General features: G+C 37.1%; 1 protein-coding gene across 1 annotated transcript; it reads right to left on the bottom strand.

Annotated features, from left to right (window-relative positions):
• Window positions 1–9340: 9340 nt before the first annotated feature.
• LOC112184279 (clathrin light chain 1) lies at window positions 9341–12330 on the bottom strand. The gene is made up of 3 exons (XM_024322547.2): window positions 11744–12330; window positions 10437–10590; window positions 9341–10281 (listed from the first exon to the last, which is right to left on the bottom strand). The coding sequence occupies exons 1-3, from the start codon at window positions 12169–12171 to the stop codon at window positions 9676–9678; spliced, it is 1188 nt and encodes a 395-aa protein (XP_024178315.1). The 5' UTR covers window positions 12172–12330; the 3' UTR covers window positions 9341–9675.
• Between the last annotated feature and the right edge of the window lie 5167 nt (window positions 12331–17497).

The following is a 17497-nucleotide window of genomic DNA, read 5'->3' on the forward strand; positions in this document are numbered from 1 at the left end:
ATTTTGGAGTTTACTTTGAATTGAAGGCCCACTACAGAAAATTTGGCCTTTGTCCATTCCACTAGAGTCAAGGGAAGTTTACAATGAAGATTGGGCCCAACATGAAGACATTAGGCCCCTTTTACGTTACCTCTAGGGAAAGTGACGTTTTTACAATGCATTGGTGGAAATTCTTGGGGTCTCTACATCTACATGTGCTCTGCTAGGTTTTTAGGACACTTTGATAAATCCTTACCCTTCGTTTCTCAAAACCTTGAGCCTTGGCCCCATTACAACCCTTAAGAAGACCTTCTTGATCCTTAAGATGGGACAGCCCTTGATGTGGAGATGAGTTACAAGAGTTGAACCTATGGCTTGGGTCTATCTGTGCAAGTAGTTGGTATCTTTCATGAGATCTTTAAAAGAAAATTATACATGTGCTTTCGTTTCTTGCATTATGTGATATACTTGTTATCTTTCACATATACTTGAGTGTATAAGCTTTTAAGCATTGCCATGATCTGAGAGAAGAAAGAGTGGACATACCTTGTGAGGATTTGAATCATACTTGTCTGAAACATGCTTAACAGAACCCATCACCATTGTTACAACCAAGTCCTACTTGTGTATGTGTAAATTATATGTTTCAATTAACTCTCGAATGCCTAACATTGAATTTTGGTTAAGTGCTAATCTTGGTGTTATGAAAGTAAGAGATTGCTGAGACAAATAGTTGAAGGGCAATAGAGTCATTGTTCTTGTAGAGTCTTTAATTTCTGTTGAGTCTTAGTGTGATTTTGCTAAGGGACTAGCAAAAGCTAAGTGTGGGGGAATTTGATAGGAGCATTTTAATGCGACGTTTTACTTGTTTTTCCCTACATTTTCTGCGCTATTTCCTTAATAAAACCCTGTTTAGGAAAGTTTCCATTCTTTGATTGGGAAAGTTCCTATTTGTAGAAAGTTTCTATTTTCAGTAGTTTCTATTTTTCATTTTTAGAAAGTTTGCCATTTTTCATTTTAGGAAAGTTTCTATTTTTCTTACTAGTTTCTATTTTCAGGACCTCCGAGCTAGAAAGTGGAAATGAACTCACAAATGGAAAGAGGAGCTTGCGATCACCAAGGGGAGCAAAAATGAAGAACAATGAGCCACAGAAATGAGCAGAAATGAAGAAAAGAAGTTTTCCTGGTCCAACCAGGAAACTCTGCGGAAAGGAGGAAAGCCCATCAATGAAGTTTCCAACGTTACTATGAAAAAGAAATGGAAAAATAAAGTGTTGTGACGTTGGAAGATGACATGGCACAGAAGTGACGCATGGAGGCCCATAAACTCTCAAGACTTGTTGGATTTTCGGCTAATTGGAGGAAAGCCCACCAAAGCCCATGGAACTAGGGTTTGTGACGCAAACCCTAGCCCTAAAGATGTGTTTGCCGTGAAGTTGCAAGAGAGAAACAAGGAGATAGCGTCCAAGAAAATCAGAAATTAAAAGGAGATTTTCTAGGGCTATTTTTATGGAAATAAATCAAGAGAAACCCTAGAGAATTCGGCAAAGGGATAATGAAGAGAGAGACTAGGGTTTTGCCGTGTGGAAAATCAGAAATTCAAGGGAGATTTCGTGGAGATTTCTTAGGGAGCTTTTAAAGGAAAGAGAATATGTGTTGAACACAAAAAGCTCTCAAAGGAGTCTAGGTTCGTCCCCCTTTATTCTCTAAATATATTGTTGCCGAAATTGGTGAAGGAAATCAGAAAATATCTCTATATATTTCGGCAAGATTATTTAGGGAATTTATATTGGAATTTCGTGATTGGTTGCACCACCTCATAGGGCTTATGTGGCACGAAACCATTGGAGGAAATTATGTGGAGGAAGCAAGCTATTGCCGTGAGTTTCTCTAGGGTTTTACACGGCTTGAAGACCTAGAAGTCGTCCCCTATATATTCATCTCTTCTCTCAACGTTTTGGAGTTCCTAGTTCCCACTTTTGCGTTTACACTTTGAGAAAATAATTCAGAAATCCTTCTAGCTTAGCCGTGCTCTTCTCCATCCTCTAGGGCAACCACGAAGTTCAAGCAAGGCCAAGGAAGAAGAAGACAAGCCGTGCATACCATCCACCCTCCACCTTGAAGATTGCTTTCGAAATTCAAGAGACCACATCATCACTTCATTCATCTCATCTTCATCACGGTGTAATCCGATTCTCCTTGTACCTTTGCTTTGTAATTTTCGTTGGTTTGCCTTAGTTGACACATATGTATGAACGAATATTGTTTTCTGAAATTTTATGATTAATTGTTAATTTTCAGATTCATATATTGTGATTTATGGTTGCTTTTGTGTAAGTGTTTGATTGAATTTGCATGATAGAAATCGTTTGTATGATAATCTTGAATGGTTCGAAACATTTAGGGTTTTTATGTGAATGTTGCTACGAATTTGAGAACATGAATCAACTTTTTGGTTTTGTGTTCTTAAATCAATAAGTAGTAAAGGTTTTGTACAAAAACCGAAATTTAATCAAAGGAGATTGCAATTAGGTGAACTTTTTCATACTAAGTTGCACATTTGAATTGATAACCTTTCTAGATGCTTAATGCGTTAAACATGTATGATTGACTAGCTTTCTAGGGCTTGAATGCATGTTTGATAGGATTGACTTAGGTGCTTTCACTTAGGTTAATTAGCATTGAAAGTAAAATATGGGAAATTGTTTGCTTAGAACGTTTCACATGATCAATTCCTCTTGCATGACTATGATGAACAATGATGAACTTGAATTAACTTTGATTATATGTTTCGATTTGATCTTTGTTCTTGCATTCCATTTGTATTTTTATGTTTTTGCATTTTAATTGTTTTCTTTACTTAGTTTAATTTCCGAAAACCAAAAACCAAAAATCCCCCCCTTTTTCGTAAATATGTATATACTTTGTTATATTTTGTAAATATTATACTTTGTTTTAATTATAATTATTTGTGTGTCCTACATTGACAGGTGTACCCTCAATCCCCGGAATAGAACGATCCCTATTTACTTTATACTACTAACGATATTTTCAGGGTTAAATTGGTCGCTCCCAAAAGCGACATCAATAGGAGCATGAAATGTGACGTTAATAATATCAAAACCCTATATTTTGCTAAGTTATTGCCTCTTAACTTGATCAATTTAACTTAGTTAGTGTTTTGCAGGTGAAAATGGAGTCTCAAGGTCCAAAAATGGCTAAGGAATGCACAAGTGGCACAGAAATGAGAAGAAATGAAGAAATGGAAGTTCTCCCAGAAATGTGACGTTAAAAAACAAGTAAATGACTCTACTTCCCTAACTGTTGTCTCAGAGACTCCAAACTCATGGCTTTCACGTTAAACAATTAATCAAAATCGCATAGATAATTCCATGGTTAATAAACTGTGACACTCATATGACTAAGAAATATATGGAGAACTTAAGTTATACAGTGAATGATAGCATGTTTCGAACAAGTCCAATCCAAACTCACAGGGCATACTCTCAATTTTTCTCTCATAAATGGTTAGCTTAAAAGCTTCACACTCAAGTATATGCAAGAGAACAAATTGTAAGGAAACAAACGGCTTACATGTTTCATCAATAAACGCATTTTGTGATGAATTTTTAAAGACCTCATGAAATGACTAAGTGCACAAATGGACCTAAACCATAAGCTTGACTTTGTAACTAACTCCACTAATCAAAAGCTGCCCATCTCAAGGATCAAGTAAGGACTTGAAACAGGTTGTCATGGGGCTAAGCTAGGGTTTTCGAAATGAAGATTAAGGATACAAAAATCCTAAGGACCTAGCAAAGCATATATGGACCACCTTATGTCACCATTTTTGTGGGCCAATTATCATTGTTTTGGGCCCAACCTTCACTCTAACCAACATGAGAATGGACAAAGGCTTAGTTTTCAACTTTGAGCCTTCTATAACTTTGAAAGTCCAAAACCACACTTAAACAATTTTCTAAGAGTTTTCTTTTCAATTTTTCTTCTCTTTTGCTGTTTTTCTTTCTTTCCTTTTTCATTTTCATTTTCTTTCTTTCTTTTTTTTTCTCTTTCTTTTCTTGGATTTTCCCCACCCCACACTTGTCTTTCATCGTCACCCCTACACATTATGTCATGCTCTACTAAGTCCCTAGCACAAGGGTAGAGATATCCTATACTAAGCTCATGGTAGGGTAGTGAGGGTGATGAAACAAAGATTTTCAACGTAGGCTCAAAATGGTTCATTCTAAGGAGTCCCACGACGGGCACAATTGGGGACACATGCTTGTTTGGCTATGGTGGTTAACTTAATGCCTTCTATCCCATCCAAGATCAAGGCATATTATGGCATACAAGTTTTAACAATCACAACAGTCGAGTTCTAGTATTCTCTAGTCTATTAAAATTTATGGCACATGATGATTGGATTTTCAAAGAATGATGAGGTTTTGCAAATACAACCATGAAATTCTGAATTTATCAATAAGCACTCAAAAAGAAAGTATTTTAGCTCAACAGCTCACTTAGGGTCAAATGAATTAGACTTAATCCTAGCATGCTTAATGAACCAAGTTACAATCCTATCTCAAGTCTTCATACAAGTATCACAATGTCGATTAACCACATAATTCAATTAAGTCCTATTTCGATTGTGAAAGCCTTCAGCCATCAATTCAGAGACATGTTCATCCTAGACATTAGGGACATTGTAAGACTCAAACAAACAAAAAGACTATAAAACCAACAAAATGTTTTTTTTGTTTTTTTTTTAATAAATTTTTTTAATCTGAAAATATTCTGAAATAAAGATGTAAACCCACCCCATAGTTAGAATCTACATTGTCCTCAATGTAGGCAAGAAATATGGTATATAGACCTTAAATATGGGGGGCAAACAAACAAACAAAGACACAAGTACAATTCAACCTAAGCAAGTGAAGGGATAGAAATGTCAAACTCTCGTTGATGGCTCCTCCACAGCTTCGGTTGAAATTGGTTGCCTCCCATGCAGCGCTTAATATTTATAGTCCTTTAGCCTGGACTCTTCTCCTTTTTCACAAGTGTTAGTAACATATACATGGTTCGGAATACAATCATTTTGCCTTTCCTTAACTTTCTAAGTTATATTTACATTTACATACTTGGGTACTGGAACAGAGAACCTCAATGTGCAATGAGACTATAGAACAGCTACCCTCGACAAGGTCATGTTTAATCCAATATACCTTACGCATGTCACACAACATTTTTTGAGTTTGTTATAAACATAGATAATATCTCAATTGATTCCAAGTTGTAAGTCGAGCACACTAGAAATAACTACTATTGGTGAGATACGATATAGGGATAGTCGCCTAGACATAAGTCTCTTTCCTTTGTTTCAGAAGGCTGGATGGCCAGATTAAGAGGTAAGTGAGAGGGATGACTCATTTTGGTGATACTACGGAGCCTACTCCTTCATTGAGGTTTAGGCCCCTATTGGCTACTCCCACATAGTGGTTTAGGCTCATTCTATAGTATCTTTGAGATCCAATTGAACCTAACACCCAACGTCCCAATCTAAGACACCATCCGTATGCCCCTTACTCAGCTGAGAAATTAACTTATGTGTTGGACCGTTCTCCAAGTGCTAATAAAGGCCTCCCTCAACCTCAGGTGACCTTAGCAAGTACTAATGAAGGGTTTAGGCCAATATTAACAAAAGGGCCCTTGTCTACTCATACGATTTTACACACTTACAACAATTAAGTATTTAACTAAATTCATGACAACATACAATTTACAACAATTAAGTATACTATTCTAAGTGAAACACATACAATTTACAACATGCTAAAAAAAAATCTAAGTGAAACACATGCAATTTACAATATGCTTAAAAAAACTTCTACAAATTGCACAACAATTATAAAAGATATGCTTAATTTTGTAACACTCATAAAACTTAAAATAAATCACAATTAAAGCTTGGCCTAACAGAAATCGCAATTTGTCACCATTTGACAAATGTAGTACAAAAATTAGCATGTATTCTATATAAATAACAAAATCGATGACACTTTAAGCGTTAGGGATTTTAACAATCCCCGGCAACGGCGCCAAAAATTGATGTGGCTGAAATAGTCTCACAATTTAACCATGCAAAATATAGTTGCAATATAGGATAAGCAGGGATCGTTCAGTCCGGGGATTGTAGGGTACACCTACACAAAAAGGTCAATTAACAAAAGAATAAAATGGGGGTTTTCAAATTTGGTTCCTAATCTCCTTAAAATAAAAACAAAACAAATAAAACTATATACAATGATCGACTTCCCTAACCTAGACACTAACCACTCGAAAATTACTCAGTGTAAAAACAGAAAATCCATTTCAACATGCAATAAAAATGTGCCCATCTTAAATGCCTAGATAAGAGCCCAAATGAAAAGCCTCAGCGGATCAATCCATTTATCTGATTCGTTCCAATGTAGGCTTGGATCGGAAAAGTCCTTACCAAGCCTAATACTACTAATTATCGAAAACACTCAGCGTAATTCTCTTAAATAGTAGTATTATCTAACCCTCGAATCAACTCACACGTGCAAATTAACCATTACACATAGAATTTAACACGTAATTTCCAGAATCGTTAAATCATTAAAGCATGATTTTTACCACTTGTTAGAACTAATTACTACTTGTTTAACTCAGCATCTTAACAAATAACAATTACTCTTGGCAAATTAAGCAAACACACAAGAACTCTCACCGTTATTCTAGCATGCAAACTTATGAACCTAACTCTGAAAATTACCTAAACACGTAAAAGGGCACAAGATTGTAACATGCATCATAAAAGAATTCTCGAAATTAACTCAATAATAAACTGAAAATCTCAAAAATATTAATAAAAATATTCTGAAAATTTCATGTTTCCAATTACGCAACTCGCAAATCCAAACACACAAAACCGAAACAAAAATTGTAAGTAGAGTCATAGTTACACTTTGAAGCTTTCCTTAGCGGCTTAGCAACACGGTAATGAACTTGTCTCTGCTATGGTGGTGGAGTGTCCTTGACTCAGCGCCTAAGAGCTTTGTGGATTGATGGATGGATGATGGTCACGGTCTTGTAGGTGATGGAGGTTTGAGGAGTGAATTTGGCAGAGTCTTGGAATAGTTTTTGGCCAGGAAGTGATAAGTAAGTGATAGGCCAGGAAGGGATCGGCCAAGAAGCGATGATAATTCTGGTCTGGAAGTTGCCTATTTATAGGGGAGCATTGGTTGGCTTTTGTCGATCATACCCTTCATCATTTGGACGGATGGGATTGCATCATAATTCCTTTAATTTCCCAGCTGAAACATCTCCTTTATGGCCTTAATTCCTCTCATAATGGGGTCTCTTAACAAGCTGAAATGTCTTTCTCTTATTTATTTTCCAATTGAAACATTTTTCTCCTTTATTTATTTTCCAGCTGAAACGTCTTTCTCTTTTATTCCCCAACTGAAAAAATGTCTTTCTCCTTTATTCCCCAACTGAAAACGTCTTTCTCCTTTATTTTCTGATTCCATCATTGCTGTTTCCAAGAGTTCCACCAGGCAAGGTTTCCTACAACAAGCAAAAGAATATCAGATTTTTTTTAGAGAAAATAAAAGGGAATTAAATGTAAAGGCCGGATAAACATCGACAGTGAGGAATCCTGATCCAGCTAGGATTTTTCATGAATTTTGCATTTTCCGCTTATTTCACGCCAAACACTCTATAAGACTCTAAAAACAACTTAATGACTCAAAACACAAAACTAAGGAAGAAACAAGACTAAAATGGGGCATATACTCAATAATATTGTCGCACTTTTTGCTCCTATCAAGCTCCGTTCCCAGGCCGCCTACCCCAGATGAAACCCAAAGCTCCAAAATTTAAACCAGCAATTGAACTCAGAATTGTAAGTGATTCATCTAAGTTCGGGAGGCGAGAACAAATCCCAAAGCTCCAAGAAACCCCAAATTAAATCGGCACCCTCGTCATCCTTCTTCCTCAACCCAATGATGTCGTTCTTGCCTTCATCAGAGTTCAGGAAGCTAGACCAGGCCAGCTTCAGCGCCTCGATCCCATTCTACAAGTGATTCCACAACATCGTCGTTATTGAATTCGGATTTCGGATCAATCCCTAGGTGACGGACTGTGAGAGTTTGACTCCAGAGAGAGAGAGAGAGAGAGAGAGAGAGAGAGAGAGAGAGAGAGAGAGAGAGAGAGAGAGAGAGAGAGAGAGAGAGAGAGAGAGAGAGAGAGAGAGAGAGAGAGAGAGAGAGAGAGAGAGAGGTAAAATAGTCATTTTGGACCACATTGTGTGAAATTTGAATGTCTGAGGAGTAATTTGTTAAAACTAGAATAGTAGGTACTGAATTGTTGACGCCCAAAAAGTATAGGGAGTGACCAATAATTTCCCCTTCAAAAATTTAAGAATTGAGACCTAACTTTAAAAATAAATTTGTTTCTTTTTTTTTTATATTAGGAATCAGATGAAGTTATTAATTCTGATTTATTTACCAACGGTTCCTCTGTAATGGTTAGGCTTACTATATATAACTGCAGTTGCATTTGCATAAAAAATAAATAAATAAATAAATAAAAGCCACACACACATTTAAACAAAAACTGTATAGTTAAATTTAAAAGATGTGAATTGACACATGCATTAGCATTTATTAAGAGGATAATATTTTTTAATTGGTCTTAGCTGCGTTTGGTTGAAATCTAGGTCTCGCGGCCGACCAAGGTTTTGATATAGAACGTTTGAATTCAAAATTTGCAGAGGGAGCTCAGCCCCCAAACCTTGAGCAGAACAAAGATGCAGAAAGTGCACTCTCAAGTCTCAAGTATCTAGCTTCTAGCCTGGTCATCTAGTCTAATTCTAAGTCCAGGCCTTCCATGCTAAGAATCTATCTTAGTCACACTTTAAAGTATGTAGCCCATGCTGAGCTTCTAGCCTGGCCATCAGATCTAAGCCCAGTCCAGGCATCCTATGCCTCAATCTAGGGTTTAGTCTAATGCTCTACCATATTAACCATCCAGGTTGACAACATGCACGTGCTTACAGAAAATTACCACGGGCTTTCCAGACACTAGAAAGTACTTCAGCAGTATGCCGGCGTAGATATTTCAAAGAGTGGTGATATGAGCTGATTGGCTATCCTTCATCATACAACAATTTAGCTCGAAAGGAAGACAATCATCCTATACCAATCAGAAAGGCAATGATGCAATCCAACTTGTGCAAAACTTGACCATAAGGGTGTCAGCTGTGTAGTTCCACTAATAATTCCTCTGCATCTTTGCTTAAAATTTTCTACAACATTGTTTATGCACTCTTTCACTATTGGAATGATTGTGCAGTCTTAGCTCAAACTATACCTTGTCTTTCAACATATATTCAAACTGATGATTAGAGATGAACAAGTACAATACCCAAGTATTAGGAAGCCAAACCATAGAACATATGCAATTTCAAATAGCTAAGTAGTCAACATAAAAAGAGTGAACACAAAAAAGTAGTTCACTTATGAAGCTAACCTACAAAATCCTAAAGCAAGTTGGAAAGAAATCTCTGCAGACTGTACACTTCATGCTGCAGACTCTGGAGCATCAATATATGACTGTGCTTATTCTTCCTGATGAGTGAAAATCAGAAAATGAAAATAGGAGGATGTAACATCACTCTTTAAGGGTTGGCCCTGCATCAGCGAGTTGCTGCTCACCCTTGGGTTCTAAAGGTTGCTCACCTTTGGGTTCAGCAGGTAGTCGACCTTCATGTTCACCAGTTTGCTCAACTTTTGGTTCAGCAGGAGCCTCTGGTGTTGAAGCATCCTTCGTATCATTAGCAGTAACACCTTTGGAAGGTGAGACTGGTGTTTTTCCAACTGCAGTTGGTGTATTTATTTTTTCATTCTTTGGATCCTTCCTTTCCTTTGTGTCTTTCCCTTCCTTTCCATCCTTTTCGTCCTTTGTGTCTTTCCCTTCCTTTCCATCCTTTCCATCCTTTGCATCATTGCCATCTTTGGCAGGTGTCGGTGGAGGAGGCATCATGTGTGGAGGAGGGGTTTGTTTTAGCTTCAGAAAAATTTGGCGCATTCGTGAAAGATCTGTAGGTTTCCCAGGTTTGGGACCCTGGATGACAACGATTGAAGGCTTTTTATCAGGATCCTTTTTACCTCTCTTCTTCTCAATATTAGGAACCTCTCGAGGAATGAGCTCCGCTATTGCTTTCCAGTAATGCTTGTCAGCTTCTTTGTGGAACTTTTCTTGGTTGGCCAAGTACAGCTGCAAAGAAAGTCAGATTAATTTTATCTCTTAGATAACAAGCAAGGAAGGTGGTTATGTTTGCAATTGCGCACACGAATGTGTGTAAAATTGCAAGAGACAGATAAAGTAGGTAGACAATGATGAGTCTACATTAGATATGTTCTTAGTACTACCTTCTCTCTTTCTCTATTGTTAGCTTTGTTAGTTTCACAATTGAGCTTCCTTTTCTCATAAAAGGCCCGTTTAAACTCTTCAGCTTCTTCAATAATCTGGTTTCGCATCTCTTTTTCTCTTTTCTCCTTTTCCTCAAGATGAATGGCATTTAGACTGCAAGTATGCACATCCAATGGTTATTATTTATATATTTTAATCCCTTGACGGAAACCAATGACCAGAAAAAAAACAAAAATTAAAACAAAGACAAAAGGATCAAAAAGAAAAGTAATGATCTTTTCTTCCAATATTGGTATATAATGCTAATGAACAAACAACCCTTCATTCCCTTATATCTTTAATTCAGCAACTATAATATAGAGATATAAGAGCTAACTATGTTGCATTGCCTAGTGATAAAGAAAATAAGCTGAGTCTACATCTTCAAAACCCCTTCATCCGTACCTTAAGATAATATTATATATTGGAAAATTGGTTCTAAAAAAATGAAACACGAATTTTAGATTCTAAAGAATATTAATGTCAATTAACCAAATGAAACTATGGCGGAGTTAGATTCTAAAAATGCTCATACCTACCAACTAACTTGTAGTCCAATGATATTTCTCTTTTCTTTGTTGGAAGAGGTATCAAGTTCATGATAATCCTTATCACCATTATCACAAAGTTTATAGCTTATAGGTTATAGCTTTCCTATTAGCAAACAACATCATAGTTAAAGTTTATACTAGAAAGTTCCATATAAGAAATCCAATAAGGGATGTTATGCATTTACAACTAGATTTAGAAATTCACAATCTAATATCTTGGCAAGATGACAAATCTCTGCCCTTAGTTAAAACAGTACTAGAGCTAGTTGCTTAGTGTATGTATTGTTGACTCGAGTAATTGTAGTAGCTTATTCAACAATCTATTATGCTTTATATATCAGAGAAGCTGTAAGCAGTAACAACTAGAAGAGAAGGTGTTCTTCTTTAATTGAGTTTGCAATGAATATTGTGTGAAGTATCTCTTCGTCATTGCATCCCATCTTGGTATTCGACATGCTATTATTTGTGTAACAAAGGTTGATATCATAAGTTTACTGCATTCATCTGCAAGCAAATTAAGGACTAAATAAAATATATATTATGTTATTATATATCCACCCAAACACATTAAATCACAAGAAAACGCAATCCTGAAATACAGGGACAAGTTCTTCCTCACAAATCAGGATCTAAACAGATCATGTAAAGTGAAATTTGGTTAGAGCAATGTCCACGTACATAACAAGCATACATTGTTATATTAAATAAGAACTCACCGGCGCCACTCACGGCGTGCAAAGCCTTCCTCGCGCATTTGCTCTGGAGGCGGAAGCACCGGCCCATCGGAGGTGAAAATGTCACCCTCATTATTACCATCTGCATTGCTCTCAGAAACCGCCGAATCAAATGGCAACGCGTAGTCATTGGGGTTGGGGTTGGAGGCTTCAATTCCAAACCCTCCTCCTCCGTAGGGGTCAGGTGAGTGCTGCTGCTGCTGCTGCTCGTTGGGAAGAACAACATCGTCATGAAAATCCGAGTGGAGTGGTTGAGGCGGAGGTGGTGGGTCGGAGGAGGAGAAGTCGACTTGGGTGGGAGGGTTGAACGACGGGTCGTAGCCCATGTAACCATCGTCGTTGAAAGGTTGAATCGTGGGGGATAGGTTCTGGGGTTCGTCCTCATTAGGAAATGAGTCGAAGGACGACATCCTATAATGAATTTGAAATTTCCAATCTAAACAAAAAGGGTCAGTAAATACAAGAAGAAAGAAGAAGAATGGGGATTTTGTTTGTGGGAGATTGAGATGAGAGATCGTTGTGTGCGGATCCAGAGCGCATGCGTGGCATTGTTGTAGAGATCATCACTCTCTCTCTCTCTCTCTCTCTCTCTCTCTCTCTCTCTAAATTACAACAACGTGTTCACATTTGGTTAGCATGCATGTACCATCAAGAATCTCCTAAATTAATTATTTATTTTAGAGTCCGGCTATATCAACCTGCTTATTTTCTTAGTTCACTCTACAAGCAATGTTCTTCCTCTTTTACCCCTAAAAACAATCACATAACAAACCTAAAATAAAAATAAAATATTTATATATGAAAAAAACAATGTACAAAACTCTGCATCACTATTGAAGTTCAAACCCCATTGCAGAATGACTATGGACCGCTGTCGACTGGCTCCCCCGAGAAAGACAACAACTAATTTCTTCTTTCATATCTTACATTCTCTCCATGGATCTGTCTACCTTTATTTTTTTTTGAGATAAAGATAAAATTTTATTCCTTAGATTAAGTCAATACAAGCATGTGAATGATTTTGTGTACTCCCAGCTCCCTCCCTAGGCACAGAGGTATGTGTGGTACTCATATCCCTAATATGAAAATCGGTTAAAGGCATATCACTACCGATAATAGACATGATAGAAGACATGGACACAAGATGGTGACAAGTTAGCCCCCCCCACTGCTAAATAACGGTCAAATTTCCAAAATCCCGATCTAACCTTTCTTTAACATTGGCCTCCCCTACCCTTTTGTTATCCCAAGCGAACTTAGAGCAAGTATAAGAAAATTCATAGAGCCCACAATCTTCAACCGCATGCCGGAAACCATCAATTTGACGTTAAGACCTCATCATAGAACCGTTTTCTCATAAAAATAAAGTAGTTCTTTAAAATCCCCACAACAGAACCATGGATCCGAACTCCCCCCCAGTGATCGCAACAAATCCCAAGATAAATGTCAGTGAGAAGTTTTAGGATGGCCATAAAAGCCAATAACATGACATTTCTTCTTATTCTTCGAAGTCACAAATACATTAATAAAAAAGATACTTCACGGAACAAATGAAACCGAAACTTTATTATTCCACATAAAACACAACCCTCCACGAGCTCCACTATTATCTTCGTTCCTCCCTACACAAAGGACACCATCCATTCCTAGCCTTGTTTTTCAACTTCCCCATTTGAGCTTCAGTCATGTTTGTCTCAATAAGAAAAATTAAATCCGGCATGTGAACAAATAGGAAGTCCTTCAATTCACGGAACGTCCGGGCCCTTCCCATACCTTGGACGTTCCAGCATAAAAGCCTCATTGCTCGTGGTGGGGCAGATCAACTATACCCACCACTTCAGTAACATCCATATTAAGCATTACTTTTTTTTTATCTGCGCTTGTTCCACTTCCATGTTTACGCTTCCCCATGTCATTATTCGAAGACTTCGCAATAGGAGAAACCTTTACGAGATTCAACATTTACGAGGAGAAACCTTCAATTCCTTCTATTCTTCACCTCTCGTTGAACAAACACCCTAAAAATTCGCATGTCCGAAAGAAAGCTGGACACCCGAGTTCAAGACACACTGTGAAGTTTCTTCAACACCACTCGGCAAATCCGGGTCATGTCCCTCTTAACTACAAAACATAGCAGCATCTGAAAAACTAGCCTTCACATAATTTCCTACTGTATGAGTGATACGCTCGAAATGAGTGCCAATTTAAATCCTAAAAATTATCATCATTAGTATAGCATAAATAGGGATCGTTCACGCCGGCGATTGAGGGTACTCATACGAAAATAACAAGTATTTATTTACATATATTTCGGCAATTACAAGAGGAATTAGAATCCAAGTCAAATACAGAATCCAAATTAGAAACAGATTAGGAATCCTACTCCAAAACAGATACTGAATACAAGTCATAGTTGTTGAGCACAAATTCTAAATTAATATACCCAACACAATTTCTCTCTATCCTATTGAAAATAGAGCTTTTATTATGTCAGGTTCGACCCATTCAAGATAACAATAATCTCTTATTTACAATCCCTCACTTTAAGGGAAAACCCTTTGATTCCAAGTACAAAGTCAACATATGGAGATGTGTGTGTTTGTGAAAAATTGTGGTTGCACCTGGGTTGTTTTACAGGCTGCCTACGTACCCCGGAAGGGATCAAGCCACTTCTAGTTCAAGTTTTTGTGGCTTTGGAGTTTCAACGGGTAGATGACCTATCGAAACAATTTTGGTTATGTGTTTGAGTGAATTTGGTTTTAAAAGAACCAGGGGGATTCGGTTTAAGTTGTGGTTGTATCCAGATTTAAATCCAGATTGCCTACATACCCTATGAAGGGATCAAACCATTGTAGTTCATACATTTTGGGAATTTGGGATTTTTCTTGGTTTTGTACCAAAATGATATTTTTTAGGTTCCGGAGCATTTTTTTACGAAACCAAAGCCTGGATATTTGAAAATGGAACCCATAGCGTCATGCTTTGCCGAATTCTTCCAATGGGCCCAAATTTTGAACTGGGCTTCTTTTGTATCCTCACGAATCATGTTCCTTGATCCATGAAGCTTTTTCGGCCCCGAATTTAATACTGGCACCTTCAACGTACCGAGTGGACTCCGAGTTGATAGGAGCATTTTTATACGGCGTTTTAATAATTATTTCCTCATATTTTTCTTAGTTATTTCCTTTACTTAATCATTTTTAATTTAGTTTCTATTTTCTAGGTACATTGGAATAAATGACAAGAAAATAAGCTTAAAGACACATGAAGGATGTGAGACATTGGAGATGACAAAGGCAAGGCACAAGGAATGCAGAAATGAGCTGAAATGAAGAAATGGAGTTTTCCTGGTCCTACTAAGAATCCCAGTCAACGCAGGAATCCTGATGAGGCTAGGAAACCTGAAGGCATTAGGAGACCACATGGCTTGAAGATGACGTTGGAGATATTTTGGGAGATTAAATCTGATTTTTTCCATGGGAAATTAAGGAGATTACGTTGAGAAAATCGTGGGAGAGTTTCAAGGAATTGTGCAACAAGAAAAGGCTCAAAACAAGTCCAGATTCATCCCTCAATTCCCTCAATATATGTTGGCAGAAATTAAGGAATTAAAATATGTAGTTTTATTGTGAAAATCAAGAGAAAATCAAGGGGAGGATGTTAAGGATAAATCCATGGAGAGATTTAAGGGAAGAAAGGTCCAAAATGCATCCAAATACATTGTCTAGGTTCATGCCTAGATATTTGGCCAAAAATTGTGAATAAAATCAGCAACAATATATTAGGGATTGATTTTGGAGCTTTTTGATTGGTTGGATAACATGGCAGAGCTGACGTGGCGCTACGTGATTGGTCGAAGCTATGTGGCATTATCAAATTAATTCCTGGGGAAATTAAAAGATGGATCATGAAGCTTGGCTGTCCCCTTATATAAACCCCCCTATGCTAGACATTTTAAGACACACACTTTCATTCAGAAAAATCTCCATTATAAGCTCTCTCTCTCTCCATTCTCTAGTTGTAAAGTTCTACGTTTTCAAGCAAGGAAAGGAAGAAGAGGAAGGAGCCGTGAAGGTCATATCCTCCATCATCCACCTTGAAGGTTTGCTTCCAAGATGCAAGATCCAACCATCAAGCTCTCCATCTCCATCTCCACTCACGGTGTAATCTTTTGATTTCCTTGTTTGATTTCGTATGAATTTGTTTCTAGTTAACAATAACATTTAGGGCAAAGTTCAAGCCCAATTTTATGTTTGAATAAAAATTTCAAATTCCATAATTGTGATTCTAAGTTGCTTATGTGAGTTTGTTCGATTGAATTTGCTTTACAGAAAACTTTTATATGTTTATCTTATTTGGGTCGACACTTATAGGATTTGCATGTAATTGGTGCTAGATTTAGGTAAACTATTCACCTAATAGTTTTGTGAATCTACATCACAAGTAGTAAAGGCTTTGGACAAAGGTCGAATTCAATTGAAGAGGATTGCAAATAGGTGAACTTATTCATAACTAGGTTGTGCACTTAAGTTGATAACCTTTCGATGCTTCATGCGTTGAACATGTTTTGATTAGCTAGCTTTCTAGACTATGATTGCATGTTTAATAGGATTGATCTAGGTGCTTTCACTTAGGTTAATTAGTAAAGGAAAGTAAAATATGGGAAATCAATTGCGTCGAATGTTTCACATGATCAACTTCTTTCTCATGACTTAGATGATCAATTATAGGATTTGAATCGAGTTTAATCATATGGAATTGGTTTTGATCTTTGTTTCTTACGTTTCATTCTTGTATATGTGTTTTTATATTTTCTTTCTTTTATTTATTTTAATTTTCAAAACTCTAATTCTTAAACCCCCCTTTTATTTCATTATTTTTATATATTCTTTTTGTAAATTTTTACTTTATACTTTAATTCTTTATTTGTTTTTGCAATTACAAGTGTATCCTCAATCCCCGGCTAGAACGATCCATACTTATTCTATACTGACAACTACATTTTTACAGGGTTAAATTGCGCGCTTACTTTTAGCGTATCATGAGTCTCAATTTTTCTTGTGTAGAATTCGGAGACATGGTTCAAATTTTTATTTTGGGCATCAAACCCGACACCCATCAGAAAACTTCTCAGAGGCCCAGCCTTCTTGGAGGTCCAAAACTGATAAGGACACCTAGCTACAATTTTTTTTAATTTCTTTTTCCCTTCAATGCTCCTTTTTTTTTTTTTGTGCTTCGTCAGTTCGTCTTATCCCAAACCGAGTAGAACATGAGCTCTGTCACGCCCCTGATTTTTAACAAAATAAAAATCGATATATATTAAATACTTATATATGCACGATCGTTCAGCCATCTATACAAAATACCTGGAAACTTTTTCCTTTTAAACCAAGTACATACTGATGCTCTGAACCCTCAAAATCAATATACACTCACTCCACAGAGTTATGTCTTACACAAGCTAACGAATTAAATTGTCAATCACAAAATAAAACGTAAATGCTTCTCAGAGCTCACTACAACGGAAGTCTTTATAACGGCAAAGTCACAAAATTGACTTCCTACCGTGATACTACCAGCACGCCACCTCAGGTTCAGCCACGATTATCCTGACCTGCAGAAATAACCCCTACACCATTTGAATGGTGTACCGGGTTGCCACACAACAAACCTGGTAAGCTTTTGCAAGCCCGTAACGTCCCGAACCTAAATTCACCGGTTTACTAGTCATTTGGA

This window comes from Rosa chinensis, chromosome 2 (genome assembly GCF_002994745.2).
Source record: "Rosa chinensis cultivar Old Blush chromosome 2, RchiOBHm-V2, whole genome shotgun sequence".
Taxonomy (NCBI): Eukaryota; Viridiplantae; Streptophyta; class Magnoliopsida; order Rosales; family Rosaceae; genus Rosa; species Rosa chinensis.